Source organism: Petromyzon marinus, chromosome 27, assembly GCF_048934315.1.
Source record: "Petromyzon marinus isolate PM22_M1 ecotype Great Lakes invasive population chromosome 27, UKy_Petmar_22M1.pri1.0, whole genome shotgun sequence".
Taxonomy (NCBI): Eukaryota; Metazoa; Chordata; class Hyperoartia; order Petromyzontiformes; family Petromyzontidae; genus Petromyzon; species Petromyzon marinus.
This window is the reverse complement of record NC_133693.1, coordinates 9,802,978-9,823,976: the sequence shown is the minus strand read 5'-3', so window position 1 is coordinate 9,823,976 and position 20,999 is coordinate 9,802,978. Positions and strand designations below refer to the sequence as shown.

Here is a 20,999-nt window from a genome sequence, read left to right as displayed (position 1 = left end):
CTCTCCATAGAACAATCACCGTGTTAACATTACAAAGGAAAATTAAAACAGGAAGCCACTGGAGCTATGCAGTTTTAAATCAAGATTTAAAAACTCATTTGTTAAGAACCGCTTTTTGTGCTCAGTTTGTTGTCCTCCTCCCGGATCTCCTATACGCACGGCCGGTTACGTACGTGCGAAAGAAGTTCAATATGCACGTATGCATGTCGAACATCTTCCGCACCGTACATTGCGTCGATGTGAACAGGTGCGGGCGGGCGGGCGGGCGGGCGGTCTCCTTACTATTTGAGCCACCGAACCGTCATCATGTTCCAGTTGTCCAGGAACATCTTGAAGCTGGTGGCAGTCTGAAACCACAGGACGCCGGGGACACAAAGCGGGGCAACACAAGCATGAATGTAACACGATGGCCGCGGCACAAGAGTCACCATTAGCGCTGGTCTACGCTCGCACGCACACACGCACACAATCACGTACAACAGTGCGTTACGCATAATTAGCCCCCGCCGTACCCGGAGACTCGTTTACAACGGGCCCCCGCGGCAGCCCGCAGATGCCCTGAGACTCGTTTGTAAATGGACTCCGGGCCTCAAGAGGATGCCCCGGAGCTCGTTGGTGCTGCCCCGATCGCCTCGGCTGACCCTAAGGCTCGTCGTTGTCGTTGTTGTTGTTGTTGTTGTTGTGATTGTCGCTGTTGTCGTTGGTGCTGGGCCCCAGTGGGGGATTTTTTCCCCCCCAGGTTGTGCCACGGTTGTCGCTCTCTCTCCTCTCTCACCGGTGCTTCCTTGCCGTGATCTCCCTACAAACCCCCTACCCTCCTCCGTCTACCCGAAGTGAGTTTATTCATTTTTGTAAAGCATCTTGAGATGCTACAGCATTTAGATGAACCACAATGCCACAAACGAACCGCAATACCTTGCCGATCTCGTCAGGGAGGATAAACCATCACACAAACTCCGGTCACCCTCGCAGAAGCGGCTTTTAGATAGCCATCGAACAAAGATGGTCAACACACGGCACGCTTTCAGATACGCTTCTACGGCCGTCTGGAACGCTTTTCTTATATTAGGGGGTCACCTGAGCGATGCACTTTTAAATCTAGATTAAAAACTAATTTCTTTAAAACTGATTTTTGTGTTTAGTTCGTCCTTCCCCCACACCTCCGATTAGTACGGTTGGATACGTACGGTGCGAAAGAAGTTAAACTTTCATACGTTCATTGACATTTCTGCTACTGCTGCCATTGTAGTCGTCATTGTAATAAGATTACCAAAGGCAGGACATGATAATTCCACACTGTTAGTCCATTATCAGTGTGTAATCAGATGCACTGGTACATCATATTTATGATTGAGAAAAGCACCATGTCAGCTGTTTGGCTCCAAGTGAAGGCAGCAGGCAATACACAGGGCATGGCAGAACGCCTGCAATCATCGTCCTGTGACATTAATTACGTGCACTGTGATAAAGGTTGTCTTCAAAAGGTCAAACGAGTGCGAGGTGGTGCTCATCTACATTTATAGCTCCTGAACCAGTGGTGAAAAATCCACATTCCGACGACAGGGGCCAGTCTATTAAAAAAACTCACCTCCGCTGACTTCCCACGACGGGGTACTCATTTGATCAACTCAGAAGGAGCCGAGGGCTGAACGGAATCCCGACCGAACTGACAACTCAACGTCCCAATTGCGAAGCATTTGGTGATGCTGCTGCTGCTGCTGCTGCGTTGGCAGCGGTGCAGGCAAGCACAAGCGTAGGGGATCTGCGAGCCACCCTCACGCATTCGCACCACGCAGACATGAAATCGTTGCACTCAGCATAGCACGCACCAATCACACGCACGGGTAATACACTAGACGGGGGTCAAGGGTTAAAGGGCACTGACGTCACACGGACCCGGCGTGCGAGACCAGGAGGATGTAGATTGGGAACGAGGGCGGGGATAGAGGGTTTAAAAGGGGCTGCGAGACGCATGTTCGGGGTTGGTTTGAGGAACGAGTGTGGCTGTGGTTTGAAGAATAAAGAAGCGCTTAACCAGTCTCCGACTCCTCTTCACAAGCAACAATAAAGCTCACCACATTCGTCAGTAACACTGCGTGTGGCCTTAAAAGAAAAATAAATGCATGTATGTAATGTTGAACATCTTCCGCACCCACACGTAGCCAACCGTGATAATTGGGAGGTGCAAATAATAATAATAATAGGCGACGTTTCGGGAAATGTCCCTTCTGTAGCACTTTGCCAACTGCGCCGCGCGGACTCAACCGCCGCCGTCCCCGTGACCCATCGGCGCGGTGCGCGGTGCACGGTGGGTGGTTTGCGGTGGGCGGCGAGCGGTGAGCGGTGCGTCAGAAAGCTGCCCGAACCTCAATGTTCCAGATGTTGAGGTTGGAGATGAGGTCCCAGCGAGCCTCGCCGTTCTTGTGGTAGCCGTTGAACCCGAACCCCGCCGCGTTGTTGATCGCGTCCGCTGCGAAAAGAGGCCCACAAAACCCGTGAGCGCGCACATGCAAAACGCACGGCGTGCGCGAGCACACGGCGCGCAGCACACAAACGCACGCATGCGTGTTCACGAGAGGGTTGGCCCCTCTTACGTGAAATGAAAATTGTTCAGTTTTATCGGTAGATTTTTTTGCGATTTGCTTGCCCTTCCTATACTTTGCACTCCTATCGCGTTTTCGTATTGTTTGTTGTATTAACGTTCCGGACCTCCCCGACTGGACGTCTGTGGAAAAAAAAAGAGCTTCACAGCTCATCGGATTTCTCCGGTATAAATAACGATTCTGATTGATGGACTCTGATAGGTACAAGGAGAAAAACCCGGCGCCATATCACGGGAAGAAAAATATCTCACAATACGAGAAGGGGTAAGGATAACGATTAGCACAGTTGGCTACGTACGGTGCGAAAGAAGTTCAACAAACATCGTCTCGAGCAGTGCATCACTGTGCGCCTGGCAGTAACGGGGACGCGAAGATCCACGTCAGTGCCGTGCAACATTTCCCAGGGCAGCAGCTGCCTCAAGAAGAGGACAACAGCCGTACTGAACCGTACTAAATTAATGTATGCATAACTTATTGTGCACCGTACTTAGCCAAACGCTCACTTTAGGCCCTGTCTGCTCATTGTCTGCCAGCATCTCTTGACCACCCCGTCGCCCGTTGTTGTCGGGTGCCCTCGGTGCCAGCCCGTTGGCAATTCCACTCGACTCCAGGTCACCCTGCACCACATGAGCCCATTTCTTCCTGTAGCCCACACTGTCCCCCGCTTATCTCTCCTTATCCGATCAAACAAAGGTTGCGGGGGGAGCGCTGCGGTGCTACATGACCTAGCCAGCACAGCCTCGCTTGCCAGAGAGGCTCACTGATAGGACTTTATCTGCATGCACTGACAAGTATGCACGCGCGCGCACGCGCACACGCATACACACACAACATTCACACCGCGAGTTTACGGCTATATTCCGCAGATACAAAATAGTACAATCTCAAGCCCCAGTCCGTGTGAGCGGCTACGTTGCAGCTCTCCGTGACCTCCAACCTCCAAGTGCGCGTGTGTGTGTGGTGCAGCGCTTTGAGTTGCGTGAACGGAGGGTTTATTTTTTTGGTCACCATGAAGAGTTACAAAGGGTCGCGGGCGTCCTGCGAGCCGGAGTTATGAAATGCCTCAGGAGCCAAACCTAGTTTGTTACGTCTATAATTACCATAATGTAATCAGGGCTCTCACAAAGGCACGATGTTTCACAGACGGATATAGTCTGCCAGTAGGAGGCGATATTGCTTCGTGGTTTTACTCAATCCAGTTGTTTGCCTGCAATTTTTCTCAATACGATAAATTTTGACCGCGATGTGCCCACACACACACACACGGCCGGCTCTTTCAACGTCGCGCGATCTCTCTAACGTCCACTGTGTGGCAGGCGGCCCATATACTTATTGTCAATACGCCCGCAGTATTAACCAGGGCGGCCACTGGGATTTCAACCATGAACTTCACCACCACTAGAGATACGCCGAACCGTAACCATCCGATATCATTTGACGCTGAATTCCTAAAAGCCCAAGATCGGGTTTCTAAAAATTAGATGAACAAACCGAGGCGAGAAAGACAGAATGTGCCGCGCCGCGATGAAACTAAACTATTTTTTTTATTTCAGCAGGTAAGGCACCGCTGAGCCCACACAGCTCTTTTTCAGAAGTCACCTGCCCGTCACAAACGAATTGCTCAACGAAGTGGCCCATCAGACAAATGCTTTCGACGCACGTAGATTTCTACACGCGGAGGAGGGGGAGAAGAGAACAGGAAAAAAAAGGACCCGGAAGAAAAACTAAAATCCACGCAAACCACGGGGCGCTCGGGTGGTTCCCGGCCTGCGCCAGGGCGGGCGGGACTCACCGATGGACCAAGCGAAGTAGTACTTGGGCCTCGCCGCCTGGATCGACACGAAGAGGTAGCAGAGGCGGAAATGCAGCGGCTCGGTCTGCACAAAGCGCTCGTCCACGTTGTAGTTGACGGGGAAGCCCCGGGCCACCGTGAGGTGCAGCCCCAGCGACACGAGAGCGACGGCCAGCTTGTACATCACCGCGCTCTATGGTGGGGGCGGGGGTCAAGAGACAAAGACAAACATCATCCCCGTACAGCTATTAACGGACTGTTGGCGCAAGTGCTGTTAGTGAGTGGCACCTATGAAGGCCAGTACGACGCACGAGGGGATGGGCGGCTGCTACCACGCACGGTCACCGTTGACCACCATTGACTCCCCAGTGCCGATGTTTGCACACCACACGAGGTACTCATTTGAGGCCGAGTCAACTTAGGGGAGGCCCAGGACCGGTTCAGATAACCGTCAGTGGTGTTGGTGGTCGTGAGCGGGAATCGAACTCGGGTCGCTGTGTTCGCCACTTGTTGTCGTAACTTTCTGACCCGCTCCTACTGGACACCGTGACAGAGAGCTTTATGGCTCATCGGAATCCTCCTCTAGTCTGATTCTGCAGAGTGTTCGCGGTTAGAATTCAGTGGCCGCTCTGGCCAACACTGCGGTGTGCGTGTATGAACGGTAACAACACCGAGCGACGTCTGCTTCACAGTGGACGCAAAAGATCCCGTGACGTCATTCCTCGCCGGCGTCATGGTCCACAATGGACAATTTTGAATAGTCACCCGGGAAATTACTTCATAGCAAAATGTACATAGCAACCATTGCCCCCGCCCCTGCCCCCCCCCTGACTGTGAAAACTTGACAAGACCCTCCTGAACAAAGCATCTTGAGACTCAGTGAGGCTTGTCCTCAAATTGACCATTGAACTCGAAACGTGTCGCTTCGAGCGGCCCCGATTCACATGTTGTTGACAAAAACATTAAAAATTCATCCGATTGACGGTCAAAAACGAGCCAATGTCCACGTAGAAGATCTCTGGTTTTGATCTTCCAGGAAGCTCATGGTCAGCTCTAAACCGCATGCACACAAACCACGGCAGATGCGGATACCTGATCCACAAATTTAAAACTCTCCAACGTGTGACTGTGGTCATCCAAAGCAGACCATACAATGTTTCACTACGCAATGCCCGATGCACAAATATGAAGGAGGCATCGCAGTGATAATATTCCGCTGCTCCTGACGCGGTTATCTGGCTTGACGACCTCAATGTGAAATTGTAGTTTTTGCTCCGCATCTACATCGGCCATACAAAAGACGAAGACTGCACTTGCACGTTGCCCTCTTTTAAGTTAACAACGCAAAAGAGATCATGGAGTGTAGATGGGCAAGGGGCCACGCCATGTCAACGAACGACGGGGTATGAGACGCAGAATTAACTTCGGAGTGGAGACCAAATAATTCAGAGGCCACTGCTACCGGACAAGAATGAAAAGGTGGAAGGAATGGAATGAATCTAGGAATGGGATGAAACTCGGGAGCCCTTTGCCCAACGGTGGGAAGTTACGGGGCTAACAGCAGCAGCAGTAACAGCAAAAAATTCACCCAGGCTTCCCCTCCGCAAAAGCACTTGTCAAACCGACGAGGCTCTGGCTGGGTTATAAAACAATAAATAATTCAGGTTATACCAGGTTTGATTGATTTATTCAACAACACCCTTCGGCCGTGCAGTTAGAAACCCACTGCATCAAGCAAGCCGCAGGATGTCGCAAAAGCGACGGTTATGGACGTGTCAAGGTCTCCCAACATCTAACACCGCAGCAGGAAACTGGTATTTGTTGCCCACAGGCGCAAAACGGACGCTCGCCAACAACAATAACATCGCTCGCGAACAAGGCTCCGCATGTGCAGAGAAAGTTTTACAACTGACCGCGTGGAATCACTTTGAAAGAATGCAGATATCAGCTTTAGCGTTTGGGGTGGGGGGGGGAGGCAGGAGTAATGCCTGCGCTTCGGTGCGGGTTGGGGAGTGCCGCTCGGACAAAGCTTCGGAGGGCTTTGAGTACGGACGCGCACACAAAGTGACGCGAGGAATTTCACAGCAGGATAGGGTAAAAGCAAATTGCAAGTTTGTAATTGAATGGAAGAGTGAAGTCACTCTTGATATCATCACGAAAAGGAGGTTACACTGCTTAGGACACCTGCGCAGGATTGAGGGGGGGGGGGGGGAACCTTGTCGTGGCATGCAATCAGAATTAAAATGTTTATTTATACTGGACAAATTCGATGAGCTATAAAGCTCTTTTTCACAGATGTCCAGTAGGAGAAGGTCATAACGTTAAAACAAACAAAACACAAAATCACTAAAGGAGTGGAAAGTATAGATAGGAAAGGAAAACAATTCACTTAAAAAAACTATGCAAATAAAACTAAACTGTTTTTATCTTCACAGGCAAAAATCGACTAAGCTATGAGCTTACTTTTCACAAACGACCAAGCCACAAATGATAGCGCCACCAACTGGCTTATCGTGTGGAAATTTACAGCAGCCAAATACTCTTAAAGGCATGTTTCTAAATGCCACTAAGGGACAAGCCCAAAGCCAGAGAGACGGGGAACTAAAGAAGCAAACCTTGCCAGGCGAGGTAGCGACTGTGCAAATGTGCAAAGGATGAAAAAGACGGCAGGGTGCAATCACACGCATGACATAAGCCATGACAATCTTTGACCATGACGTGGCTTGATGAGTTCCTGAGCTGCAAAGCCTAACTTCACAAACGTGACACCAAACTTCGGATAAACAGCTATTTGAAAATGGCCATTTACAATACAGTATAACAATAGGAGGGGAAGGGGAGGACACCGATAATTTAAAACGTGATATCACGCTGATGTGCAAAAACAAATGAGGTCAAAAACAAGCTGACTGTTTTTACGTATGTAGCAGTCATTGGCGAGTGTACATAGACTATCGACTTGCTATAATTGAGTTTAATCACGGGCGGTTGAAACCAAGATCTCGGCAGTCCCGGATCAGCGCTCTGACAAGCGTTATTCCCATAATAAAGCCAGCGAGCCGATGGGAATGCTTCAGTGACCCTGAGACTCGGCGAGTCAAAAAAAGGCTCTGGCCACTGATAACGTTACATCTAGCGGGGAGAAATATCTCGAGCGGCTTGCACGGCTGCCTTGCGCTCTATCCTGGGATGTGCAGCCACACCCCGGCAACTGTTCCCGGAGTAAACCAGTTATCTCTGCCCGCAGGCTGGCTTGTCTGACATTCTGCGTTGGCAAAAGACACGGGTCATTTTTTTTTTAAAGACCAGAGCCATCAATCATTTAATTTCGAAGTGGGATGCAAGACAGACAAACTCAAGTGATTACTGCCTCTCTCTTTCTGTGCTCAAAGGAGCATGGGGGCAATGGGGCCGCCTCTGCTGGCGAGCTCTGAGCCAGCCAGTAGTGAATATTCCAAATTCCTATGACGGGGAAATTTGAACGGCGACCTTCTCATTGCGAGTCAAGTGCTCTGACAAACAGCGGCAGTCCGACCGGATGAAGGATGCTCGCATCTACAAATAATATACCGTACAGTGAGGGAAAAAAGTATTTGATCCCCTGCTGATTTTGTACGTTTGCCCACTGACAAAGAAATGATCAGTCTATAATTTTAATGGTAGGTTTATTTGAACAGTGAGAGACAGAATAACAACAACAAAATCCGGAAAAACGCATGCCAAAAATGTTATAAATTGATTTGCATTTTAATGAGGGAAATAAGTATTTGACCCCTTCTCAATCAGAAAGATTTCTGGCTCCCAGGTGTCTTTTATACAGGTAACTCCCTTTAAGAGTGTGCTCCTAATCTCAGCTCGTTACCTGTATAAAAGACACCTGTCCACAGAAGCAATCAATCAATCAGATTCCAAACTCTCCACCATGGCCAAGACCAAAGAGCTCTTCAATGATGTCAGGGACAAGATTGTAGACCTACACAAGGCTGGAATGGGCTACAAGACCATTGCCAAGCAGCTTGGTGAGAAGGTGACAACAGTTGGTGCGATTATTCGCAAATGGAAGAAACACAAAAGAACTGTCAATCTCCCTCGGCCTGGGGCTCCATGCAAGATCTCACCTCGTGGAGTTGCAATGATTATGAGAACGGTGAGGAATCAGCCCAGAACTACACGGGAGGATCTTGTCAATGATCTCAAGGAAGCTGGGACCATAGTCACCAAGAAAAAAAATTGGTAACACACTACGCCGTGAAGGACTGAAATCCTGCAGTGCCCGCAAGGTCCCCCTGCTCAAGAAAGCACATATACATGCCCGTCTGAAGTTTGCCAATGAACATCTGAATGATTCAGAGGACAACTGGGTGAAAGTGTTGTGGTCAGATGAGACCAAAATGGAGCTCTTTGGCATCAACTCAACTCGCCGTGTTTGGAGGAAGAGGAATGCTGCCTATGACCCCAAGAACACCATCCCCACCGTCAAACATGGAGGTGGAAACATTATGCTTTGGGGGTGTTTTTCAGCTAAGGGGACAGGACAGCTTCACCGCATCAAAGGGACGATGGACGGGGCCATGTACCGTCAAATCTTGGGTGAGAACCTCCTTCCCTCAGCAAGGGCATTGAAAATGGGTCGTGGATGGGTATTCCAGCATGACAATGACCCAAAACACACGGCCAAGGCAACAAAGGAGTGGCTCAAGAAGAAGCACATTAAGGTCCTGGAGTGGCCTAGCCAGTCTCCAGACCTTAATCCCATAGAAAATCTGTGGAGGGAGCTGAAGGTTCGAGTTGCCAAACGTCAGCCTCGAAACCTTAATGACTTGGAGAAGATCTGCAAAGAGGAGTGGGACAAAATCCCTCCTGAGATGTGTGCAAACCTGGTGGCCAACTACAAGAAACGTCTGACCTCTGTGATTGCCAACAAGGGTTTTGCCACCAAGTACTAAGTCATGTTTTGCAGAGGGGTCAAATACTTATTTCCCTAATTTAAAGCAAATTAATTTATAACATTTTTGACATGCGTTTTTCTTGATTTTTTTGTTGTTATTCTGTCTCTCACTGTTCAAATAAACCTACCATTAAAATTATAGACTGATCATTTCTTTGTCAGTGGGCAAACGTACAAAATCAGCAGGGGATCAAATACTTTTTTCCCTCACTGTACGTGTTGGCACCCGAATAGATCGGGGTGATCCTCTTTAAAATACAATCTGTGCGAGTCATCCTGAGGCCTAGCTGGGCTTTGTCCTACACTGCCCGGTCACGTGCTACACATGGCTTATTAAAAATAAGAAAAAAAAAATCCCCCTCAACGATAGCGAACAAAAAATGTAATAAATATTCCAAAAAAAAGTGACATTTTAAATTTCGCATTGTTCCGTGTACACCAAAGGTTTTTTTGTTTTCTCTACCCACGATCGAATTCAGAGTATGCACGTGCTTTTTTTATTTTAAAAAATGTAAATTACTCATTTTCCCAAAGGCCAATGCGTCCTAGATAAATTAATGAAACAACACGCCAGTGCCTCACCATCGAAAGCTGCAAGCCCTAATGCAATGCCTCGTTTAATTCACTTCACCGCTTGGTGCTGTGAGAACACATCGGAGCCTATTTCGTGGAAAAACACAGCAACAAGAAAATAATCAGGATTTCATAAGCTATTATCACTGTTGGTGCCGCCTAAGATTACCAAGTTTGAATAAACAGACCCTGAATAAAATTAATTACCATGAATGCTGTATAACGATGCCACTGATGATCATTATTCCGATGCTGCCACCACCGGTGATGTCTCTGGCTGGAGGTGGCGACGATGCAGGGAACCTCTGTTGATAACGGCGATCGTTAGGATGACGATGACGATGCTCCCAATGCGGTGCTTGACACTACAGTAAATTATAATAATGAATGAGGGCGACGGTGATGATGTGATTGCCACTAACGAGGCTGAGGATGTTGCTTCTACTGCTGCTCATTTATTTTTTTGATCAGGTAAGGGCCAACTGAGCTCTACAGCTCCTTTTTCAGAAGCGACCCCAGCCACAAATGATAGCTCAACCAAGTGGCTCATTACGTGGAAATGTAGAGCAGCCGAATACTCGAAACGCACGTTGATTCTAAATGCGGAGGGAAAAACTGGAGGACCCGGAGAAAAATTCACAAGCCCACAGGGAGAGAAACATACAAACTCCAAATATGCAGGCGCCAGGGTCGGGATGGAATCCACGACCTCTTGTATACGAGGCAAGATAGTTAACATCTCGTTGATGACAATGATATTAAATGTAGGCATAGAAAATGAAAACGACGAAGAATATAACCTTCTCATGATGAAAATGATAACGATATATACGATGCATGTGACAATTCCACGACTTTTCCATCTTTTTACTGCAGTTGTACTACTTTGGAATGCGATGACGATTATGACGACAGTAGTCATATTGAAGCTGCAGGTAATGATAAGTACAACAGCCTTGTCCTGCATCCGCTGCTGCGCCTGATGATGACCAAATGGGAAGATGAGGGCACGGCCGCCCCACGCATATCGTGCACCCCAGCGTACCCCCACATACCCCAGCGTACCCCCGCATACCCCAGCATACCCCAGCGTACCCCAATGTACCCCCGCGTACCCCCACGCGACGCGACGCGACCGTTACCAGCGGGGAGGGCTCGCAGCGCGGACGCTTGCCGCTGTCGCCACCGCACGCGGCCAGGGAGGCCTCCTCCGGCCCCGCGGCCGCCGTTCCCACGCCGGACTGCTGCGGCGCTAAATGCCGCCCCTCCATGAAGGCCAGGTAGTCCTTGTAGGCGCAGCACGGGCCCGTCAGGATGCTCAGGAAGTTGAAGTTGTAGCTGTAGTACTGCAGCAGGGTTGGCCGCACTCTGTGCGTGTAAGCAGCGGGGGAGGGGGCGGCAGGACGCAACTAAACGACGAACGGCTGTCATCACTTTATTTTTTTGTCCGTTTCCGCAATATTGCTCCCCCGTAGTACTACGGACGTCGTGCCACAGAACGGAGCGCCCTGTTCAGAGCAGTCCGAAGGTCGCCAGTTAAAAAATCCCGGCCTCGAGGTTCGGGCGCAAACAAATCATCATCCGTCTGAGGGTTGATGAAGCGAATAACCAATCGGTGCAGGGCGAGCCGTGCTCTGCGAGACGGAGAGTCTTGGTCACTGCCGCAGCCAGAGGGCGACTTCCAGTGACGGCTCGCAGGGCGGATGGCAGAGACGAGGGGGAGGCAGAGACGAGGGGGAGGCAGAGACGAGGGGGGGGCAGAGATGAGGAGGTGAGGCGAGGAGGCTCACGGCACTCACCTCACAGCGTAGCGCCGCTGCTCCGGACTCAGGTCTTCGTCCTTCCGCCCGATCCCTGGGAAAGCACACGGCGCCGCGTAGACCTTCATGCCAAGTGGTGGCACACAGTGGTAGCGGCACGGGGCGATAGCGGCACGGGGCGGTAGCGGCATGGGGTGGTCTCAGCCGAGACGCTTTACCAGCCCCAGGCGCATGGGCGAGTCGACGGTTAGCTTGGTCAGCGCCAAGCTAACCGTCGACTCGTCAGTATCCCCCCCACCCACTGGCTACAACAACAAGACTTTAGCGTGCTTTCGACAACTTATGGCCGCTGTGCAATTTTAAGTGAATCACTGCTCGTGCGCCACACAAAGCGTTTCGCGTCCCTGTGAATGGCCAGGAGTGGTGGTGCAGCCTTTAATGCGCTGCGTCAAGAACCCGGAAACCCCGGTTCGATTCCTGCTCACGGTCAACACCGGTGACGATTATCTGAACCGGTCCTGGGCCTCGCCTAGGTCGACTCAGCCTCAAATAAATATGTGGTGCAGTGTGTAAATATCGCCACTAGGGAGACAAAGGTGGCTGGGCGTGGTGTTGGTCACCCACTCCCTCGTGTGCCGTGCCAGCCTTCATAGGTGCTCGCTAACAGCACTTGCTCCTACATTCTGTTAAGGCTACACAGGTGGTCTTTGTCTTTGGTCCAGCCGTGAGTGGACTGTGCTACGATATGGATAACGTCTGTTACGAACGGTATTGGAACTTGTATTGCACCTCCCCTAGGTAGACTGCACTATGTACTACGAAGCCCTGCACTGCGTATTTAAATAAGTTTAAAGTGCAGCGTGTCAACATCATCGATGGGAAAACAGGTGGCCAGCCGTGGTACTGGGTACACCACCACCTCCTGTACCGTGCCAATCATCATTGGCGCTTGCTAACAGCACTTTGCCATACAGTCTCTTTGAGACGGGTCAATTGCTTTTTGAAAGTGTGTGCCCATTAAATATCGCAGCATTCAACCGGTGATTTTCATCAACCAACATGAAGCCAAAAAGAACAAGGTCAATCAATCAATCAACATCCACCAACCGGAGCAAACAAGAGCAACAAAAACAAGACCCAGCCTGGCTTCCCCTCGCGGTCATCACGGGAGCAGCCTCTCACCATCGTGCACCGAGTAGGCGAGGGTGGTGATCTTCTGTGCCATCACCATCATGGGCCTGCGGGCGGGCAGAGAGAGAGGCGCGGGCAGCAGGTTAACACGGTGAGGGTGGTGGAGGCGCCGGCGCTCTCCAGCGCCCAGCGGCCAGTTTGGCCGAATCCCGCAGAGCTGGCCGAGTGAGGTCCTGCTGGAATGCGAAATCGGCCAACAAACGACGTGTTGCTGCTGGGCTGTACGAGCGTCATTTGGGAGGTATCCCCCTCGCATGTGTGAGGGGGTTTTCTCCTGGTGTTGCCGTTACCTGCCACGTGCAAAGCTACTTGCAAAAATATGTATATTAAATTATTTGCCAAACATCCCTGTGAAGGGCCCTCCTGAAAGAATGCCCGAATATGAGTGGATAACCGAACGAAAGTGATATTAAAAAGCTTAAAAACACGACAGAGGTACGCGCAGAGACCACCTTGAACCTAACCGTGAATATAAAAAGGTACATATCCGACCCAGGTGCAGCTGTGGTTCGAGCTCTTGACTCACAATCGGCCATCATCCACTTGGAGCCGGGGGGTCGGTAACCATGCGGCTGTGGAACCGCAAGCGGCTCGTTAAGGAACTGCTTCGTGTCTCCCGACACTATAATTGCAAAGTAGTAGAAAATAACTAATTATTTTCGACAAATGGTGAACGTCTAAACGCCCAACAATGATTTGTAACGCTGCATTACAAATCATTGCGAGCGCTGTTATTAAAATGGCGATCGAAAAAAATGCGGTTTGACGTTATTCATTCAGTACCCATCTTGCATTCACGTGCCATTGTGGCTCTCAAAATATTTAGATTTTTGTTTGACTGAATTCGAAGAAAATGTCCCTTCTTGTTAGTTTAGTTGCCGACCCCTGAATTTGACGCATAAAATAAGAATGGCTTTACAGTAGCAAAAGTAAAAAAAACAGAGCTTCCTCCAGTATGACCATAGAAATGAGCGCTGCCCAATGCCCATTTCAGACGGAAAGCCACGAGGAGCCTTCACAGGTGCTCACTAACTGCTGCTGCTGCCGCCGTAATGACGCGTGTCGTCACGCTTGAAGGAGGCACCCGAGATCCTCACCCCGTGAAGTCCGTTGAGTAGATGCCGTAGTCAAAGATGAAAAACTTTATCTGGCACAGGGACAGGCAGCCCATGGCGATGATGAAGCTGTATCTGTAAAAAGGCAAAGCGTAGACAGCACCATCATCACTTTCATTCATCACACAGGTGGGGAGGGGGGGGGGTTACAAGCATGTCTATTAGCAGAAACGATCATTTGAAATGCCGAAATTCTCAGCCAAAGCAATTAATAAACATGACGCACATGTATGATGTGTCTGGCCGCGTGGCACTCTGGCAGAGAGCACTCAAACCGCCAAGGAACGTGCGGCATCGACCCCGTCCCATCATTGTCATCCTGAAAGGTCAATAAAAAAGGCTACTACACTCGGGGATGATTGGGTGGCCCGGGGTTCACAGCACTCGGGTCTGCACAGCTGATATTCCGCATCGGATGCCGGCAGCTCCCCCGTGTTTAAACCGCCATCTCAAGGGGAGCGAGCTGACGGCAGATAAACGACTGCGCATTAAAACCATCGCAGCAACTTAGTTCATTTTTGTTTGTCCACTTCACGTGCCAAAATACGAGCTCTGTGAATGAATACAAAAAAATTATACTGCCAGGGGTCAAACGCGTCCCTGTTCGCAGCAGGCTGCGTGGGAAAGTCCAGCGGGCCCTCGAAGGGGATCTCAGAAGGAGTTGTGTGGCATCGCTCCACACGGGACTCTTATCCGTCGCAACTCTGGCGGCGGCTGAGCTGCGAGCGGTCCCCAAATGGACGCACCCTCTCACCGTCCACATGACAGGGGCAGCAGCGCAACGGCGAAAACGTTTCGTGGAAAATTACAACGAAAGCACCGTCGCCTCTCGGCGGCGAATCCGGAACGGTTGTTCCGTGGAGAGACTCCGGCCTCTCCCTTCTTCGTCCTGTCCCGTTCATACGGGGTCGGCGGTTCTGCCGACCACCACAATGCGGAACTCCTGCTGTGGATCACGGGTAGCGAGATGTGAACTACCTCGCCTGGTATACAGGAGGTCGTGGGTTCAATGCCGACCCTGATACCTGTATAATTTGGAGTTGGTGTGTTCTCTCTCTCCCCGTGGTCGTGTGGCTTTTTCTCCAGGTCCTCTGGTTTTTCCCCTCCACATTTAGAATGAAGGTGCTTTTACAGAGTGTTTGGCCGCTATATGTTTCCACATCATGATAAGCCACTTGGTTGAGCTATCATTTGTGATAGTCGGGTCGCTTAAAAAAAGAGCTATATAGCCCAGTGAGCCTCACCTGGTAAAATAAAAAAGAGTTTTATGTTATAGTTTACTGGAGATGGGCACCATCAACACCCGTTTGAGCGGTGGGGGGAGATGCTTTACCTTGAGTTGAAACCGAATTAGCAAACGTTTCCCCCCTCACCCCCCGTGGTTAAGGCGAGCTGGGTGTCGCTCTCAAAGCAGGGGAGGAGTCTCGGTGGACACTCGGCAAGGCGAGGGACAAGCACCGACTGGAAAGGGAAGCCTCAAAGTCTCTGAAAGGGGAACGCAGCACACAGATCTTGTTCAATCGATAATCCCCGCTTTTTAAAAATCTTTCGTCCCTTCCAAGTCGCGCACAACGTTGCGCTCATTGTGACGGCACAGTGAGCATTGGTGTCACGCAGCTCATCACCTCAGATTACATATCCAGCTTTGCAGCGTTCACCCAGGGGGTGGCCTTCATTTTAACCGTTTTTTTGTCTTCTCTTAACATCAAGTTACATCCCCATTGGGCTATTGGCGGTCATGTCACGAGACTAAGACATTCCCCGCTTGTTTAATTCTTACATAAAGTGGAGATTCATCATCCCATGGTAGACATTGCACTCTGGAAGGCGATAACATACATCGTCAGATAATTTTCAGTGACGTAAGAGTTTTTTATTGCCCACTCGGCAGCGGCTCTTCCAATTCTCCGTCGAAGCTACGGCTGTGGTGGGCATCGGACGTTCGGCCCACTACGAAGCGGCTCGGTGACAAGAACGAGCACCAGCAGGGGCATGGCGCGTAACGGATTCGCTTCCCCAGCGATTCAACTCGAGACTCACATCCATTGCTTTACATTCGTCCCTTGTTCCGTCTCGCCTGCATTATTTTGTTCGCTTCGCCGGCCTAAACATGACACGAGCATCTCGTTGGCATATAATTTACACTAAACGATGAACAACCGATTCTCATTGAATCGGTGATCATCATCATCAACCAATATCAAAAACAAAAATGAACAAGATCGATCAATCAGTATCCACCAACCAGAGCGAACAATCGAAAAGTTGTTCCGTCGTCACAACGGCAGCCGCGTCGTGCGTGAGCCGATCGCAGACAGCGCCCCCCCCCCCCCCCCCCAGGCATTGCACAGCCGGCAAACCCGGCCCAGACCTCAAAGGAACCCCCGGGGTGCTGTGTGCGATACCGCGCCAAACCACGGCAGACCTCGCACGGCGCACTACCAAGGTGATGCAGAGGCCCATAAAAGCAGACCGCACGCGAACAACCTACATCAACGTTCCGTATTGGCTATACCTATCCGTGCGGGTGTGTGTGTGTGCGTTTGTGTTCGTTTGTGGGGAGCGGTAGTTGTAGCGGATAGCACGCTGCACTATGAACCCGGCAACCAGAGTTCGATTCCCGCAAACGACCGACACCAGTGATGATTATATGAACCGGTCCTGGGCCTCTCCACGGTCGACTCAGCCTCAAATGAGTACCTGGTGTGGTGTGTAAACACCGCCACTGGGGAGACAAAGGTGGTCGGGCGTGGTGTTGGCCATCAACCCCTTCGTTATGCCGTCCTAGCTATCATCGGTGCTTGGCAACAGAATTTGTTCCAAAAGTCCGTTAAGGCTATACGGGGTTTTTTTGTGGTTTTGGCTGTGCGTGTCCGAACCCGGCAACCAGTGTTCGATTCCTGCTCGCAGCCAACATCAGTGACAATTATCCGAATCAGTCCTCTGCGTCCCCTAGGTCGACTCAAGCTAAAAAATGAGCACCTGGTGCTTTGAGTAAACATCAGCACTGGGGAGACACAAACCCAGCATAAACTCCGAGCATCAATATTCAGTGTTTCTGCCACGCGCAGAATGTCATTGGACCTGCGCTGTAACCGTACACACGTTTTGTGGCATGCAAACGTTAATTACCGTGCCGTTTCATGTTTACAGAGGACACGAGCGAGTAAGTGGGACTGCTCAAGAGTTACGTGTATTTTGAAACACACATACATACACCTAATGAGACAAGAGCAATGGACATCTACGAAGCGGTGACCTACCAGGTCACAAGGTCACGTGCATGTCACTGTCTTTGTGCTCACCAGAGGAGCAGTAGCTTAGCGGTCAGTGCGATGCGCTACGAACCCGGCGATCAGAGTTCGATTCCCGCTCAGCCTCAAATTAGTACCTGGTGCGGTGTGTACACATCACCACTGGGGAGACAAAGGCGGCCGTGAGTGATGTTGGCCACCCACCCCCTCGTGTGCCGTGCCGGCCTTCACAGCTGCTACTCGCTAACAGCAATTGCCTCAACAATCTGTTAAGGCTACATAGGGGATCTTTGTCTTTGTGCGCTAGGCAGGCATGTAATGACGGCACTGATTAATCGTCTTAAAATTGAATCTCACGAGAATCTCTGTTACAAATTCATGCAACCTTTAACCTTGAAGAGCAATCCGTACAAACGAGACGGGCAAACAAAATAAAGGAGCTGATATAATTAGAATCACTTTGTGGAAAATCAACAGTAGCTTTACTAAAGAATTAAAGCTTTCGTGACTGGTATTTCTGCATACGTGACTTTACCGAAAAAACCAATGAGTAGCTTTACTCTAAAGTGACTGACACTTTGTATATGGTCATGTGGAATTTCCGCGATTGGAAGTGAGCGCCACCACATTGTTTTCTTGAGCAGGGAGACACTGAACTAGATTTGAGACCCCGTTGCAGTTTAAAGGAAGCATCAGCACTAAGTGTAGTAGCTGGAAATAGACTTATTGATCCCCAGGATAATTATTGTGGGGGCACCTACGATGAAGGCCCAAAACAGTCTCAGGAAGATTTTAAGAAATCAATTATTTAACAAAGGGAAGCCTCATAACCTTTTACAAAAGGGTTCTGCTTTGGGATGTTGGGAAAGCAGGGGTTGGTGGTTCATGCAGAGGAAAACTGCACCTGCTGATTAACAATTAATCGATAGAAGACAGTACAGCAAGTTGGTCTGGATTATCGGAGCATATTTATTGGCATGTCTCCCTCGAATGTGCGTTCATTTTCTCTAGAAACTCCAGTTTCCTCCCATGTGCATAAACACTCAACAAGAACTAGATTGATTGAACATCATCCATAATACAGGTTTTTTGGATTAGATAGCGTAAATATATAAATGTGTCGTTAAACCCGCCACCACCTGACAGTCAATTAGTAAGGTTTGTCAAGTAAACAGAACACGCCAATATATATGTACGCGATCTCACCCAAAAAACCCGTATTAAGCAGGACTAATATAATTTAGCCTCAGTGAGACTTTGCTGAATGACCAATTATAATTATTTTGAAGAACCGCAAATGTGACCATGATTTCTCCTCAAAGCACAGCAATAATAAATACAATCCAACAAGAAGAGGAAATGTAATGTTTTGTCTGCTTGCCACAGAATAACTGTCACATTTGCCTATTTTATTTGACATCAAGACGCTTACAATAAAATAAAAGATGTCAATTTTGCAACACATGTGGTGGCTTTATAACTCTGGTAAACGCTTCACAGCCACTGCTTTCTCACAAAAACACATCCCCATAGTTTCCAGAATGTTTCCACTTTGTTCAACGTGTCCATTAAGTTAAATTTCTTCATCCGCGTCCAATTTACTAAATGTTTGACGAAAGCCTTGCCCGCTCGCTCGGATGTTTACAGAACCGACAACCGTTCCATTAAGCAAATGCGACGGTTTTTTTTGCACAATCCTAGAAGCACGGCAGGGCCATCAATCATTCAGGAGACGGACGCAGAGTTCACGTGGCGATACGTGATGCGGCGTGGGTGACAACTTGGGCAGGCATTAAATATTGACAAAGCTGTCTAAACGTAGGAGCGACGCTTACACGGGTACGCGCTTCGGGACACAGAGTTTTGAAAACACAAGGTGCTTCCCCCCCCACCCCCCCCCCTACGGTCCTGGCACATATCACCGAGATGGAAAAAACACCGAAATATTTAAATATCACAATTGCCAAGCAAGAAGTCCTGTAGCTTTTGAAAGCGGAGCAGCCAGCTGCGTATCGAGACCTGGAGTACGATAGCAGAGGGGAGCTGACGAAGTTCTTGGGTCAAGGTCATGTACAGAGCAAGCCAACCGACGACACGGATCCATCCGAAGATGTTCAGGCATAACGTTGGCCAGAAACCAGAAGCGATTCTTGACTTTAATTGTGACCCTGAAACACGGCAATTCATCAAACATCATACAATGCCTAACTGACTTCAAATACAATAACTTACTGACATAAGAAGCTTCACTTACCTAATCAGTGCAATATTACTCGCAAAATAATGCAATCTTAAAGGCAGACAGCAATTCTTGGACATATGACCATATTCTTTGGTTCTATTCGGTAAAGTCACGTAGGTAAAAATAAAATAACAAAAAATCACGACGTTTCGGCCACAACACAAATGGCCTTCAGGTGTGGCCGAAACGTCGTGATTTTGTTATTTTATTTTTACCTATTTGACTTTAACGAATAGAACCAAAGAGTATGGATCCTTGCAGTCACGAAAGCTTCAAATCTAGAACATATGACCATACTTCGGTATGCTTGGTGAAGGAGGGGACCCAGTACCGGTTCAGATATCACTCAACCGGGAATCAAACTTAAGTAGTCCGTGGTTTATAGTTCAATGCGCTATGCACTGCACCATCGCTCCACTCCACAATTGGCGACATTAGGCAAATAGCATGCAATAAGGGGTCACAATTCAATTAAACAATGCGTTATTTTTTTCACCCAACATTCATCAGTAACATTCTTCACTGCATAGAGAGGTCAGTGCAGTTGACCTCTCTGGGCTCACTATGTGCTGCGAAGAATGGCCATTGCCCAAAAAGTCACCACAGTGTAAATCACGAATGTGTTGGGGATTGTTGTCCATTAACGTTAAAAATAACCGCCACTTTTTTCAAAATTTCTTGCTGTGGTTTTCACACCTGATGATGATTGCTTGTGTTGCAGTCGAAACGTCGTGAGAATTTTATTGGTTTATATTTTTATTATTTTATTGTTTCCCTTCTACGTGACTTTACCGAAAGAACCAAGAATATGAGTCCATCTATGTTCGGAAAAGAGGAGGGGGGAGACGAAAATAATATTTAGTCTCGTTCACAGTCCATCTCATGCATCTCGTTAGACTTCTTTCTGAACAAAACAAGCCACATTCATATAATTTGCACAGATGGTAATTCACAGATTGCTGTACTGTTAAAATTCTCCCCGGCTCAAACACATCGACTGTTACAATTCTCTCCAATTCAAATTCATCTCCAGCCGCAATCACCTGCGTCAGTGAAAGGGTTGGCCAGATTTCTAAAATGAACGTACAATTAATAAATTTAGGTCGTTTACGCGATTGTACGCACGCAAGGCATGAATGAAATAAACAAAGGGTTGACGACAGCCATTCAGTGGAAGTCAAAACTGCTTAAATAACCCTTCGTGTTATGAGACCTCCTTTGCCAGAAACAAGATATAGGAATAGGTTTTACCCTTTTAACTGGCACAAAAACTGACACCTTTATTCAAGGCATCATGTTTGCAATAACCACAACACAAGCGGTCAAAATGCAAACAAAAGAGACAACTCTGATAATAATATGCACTGCCCTTGAATTTGATTGGTCCACACCCGAGACGGCTTTTCTTAGAGCCTAGTCTCCATTGGTGTTGGACCAGAAGACGCCAAAAGGCGTTGTGTTGTGGTTATTGCAAACATGATACCTTGAATAAAGGTGTCAGTTTTTGTGCCAGTTAAAAGG

General features: G+C 48.9%; 1 protein-coding gene across 2 annotated transcripts in view; it reads right to left on the bottom strand.

Moving 5' to 3' along the window:
• The window catches only part of LOC116946545 (membrane-bound glycerophospholipid O-acyltransferase 1-like), an 85,346-nt gene that overhangs the window by 7,702 nt on the left and 56,645 nt on the right, over positions 1-20,999 (bottom strand). For both annotated transcript variants that reach the window (XM_032961526.2, XM_032961528.2), the window contains 7 exons: positions 13,965-14,057; positions 12,859-12,914; positions 11,716-11,770; positions 11,059-11,284; positions 4,396-4,588; positions 2,367-2,470; positions 283-347 (listed from right to left, as the gene is read on the bottom strand). In XM_032961526.2, coding sequence (XP_032817417.1) covers positions 283-347; positions 2,367-2,470; positions 4,396-4,588; positions 11,059-11,284; positions 11,716-11,770; positions 12,859-12,914; positions 13,965-14,057 — 792 coding nt within the window. The remainder of the gene's footprint in view (positions 1-282; positions 348-2,366; positions 2,471-4,395; positions 4,589-11,058; positions 11,285-11,715; positions 11,771-12,858; positions 12,915-13,964; positions 14,058-20,999) is intronic.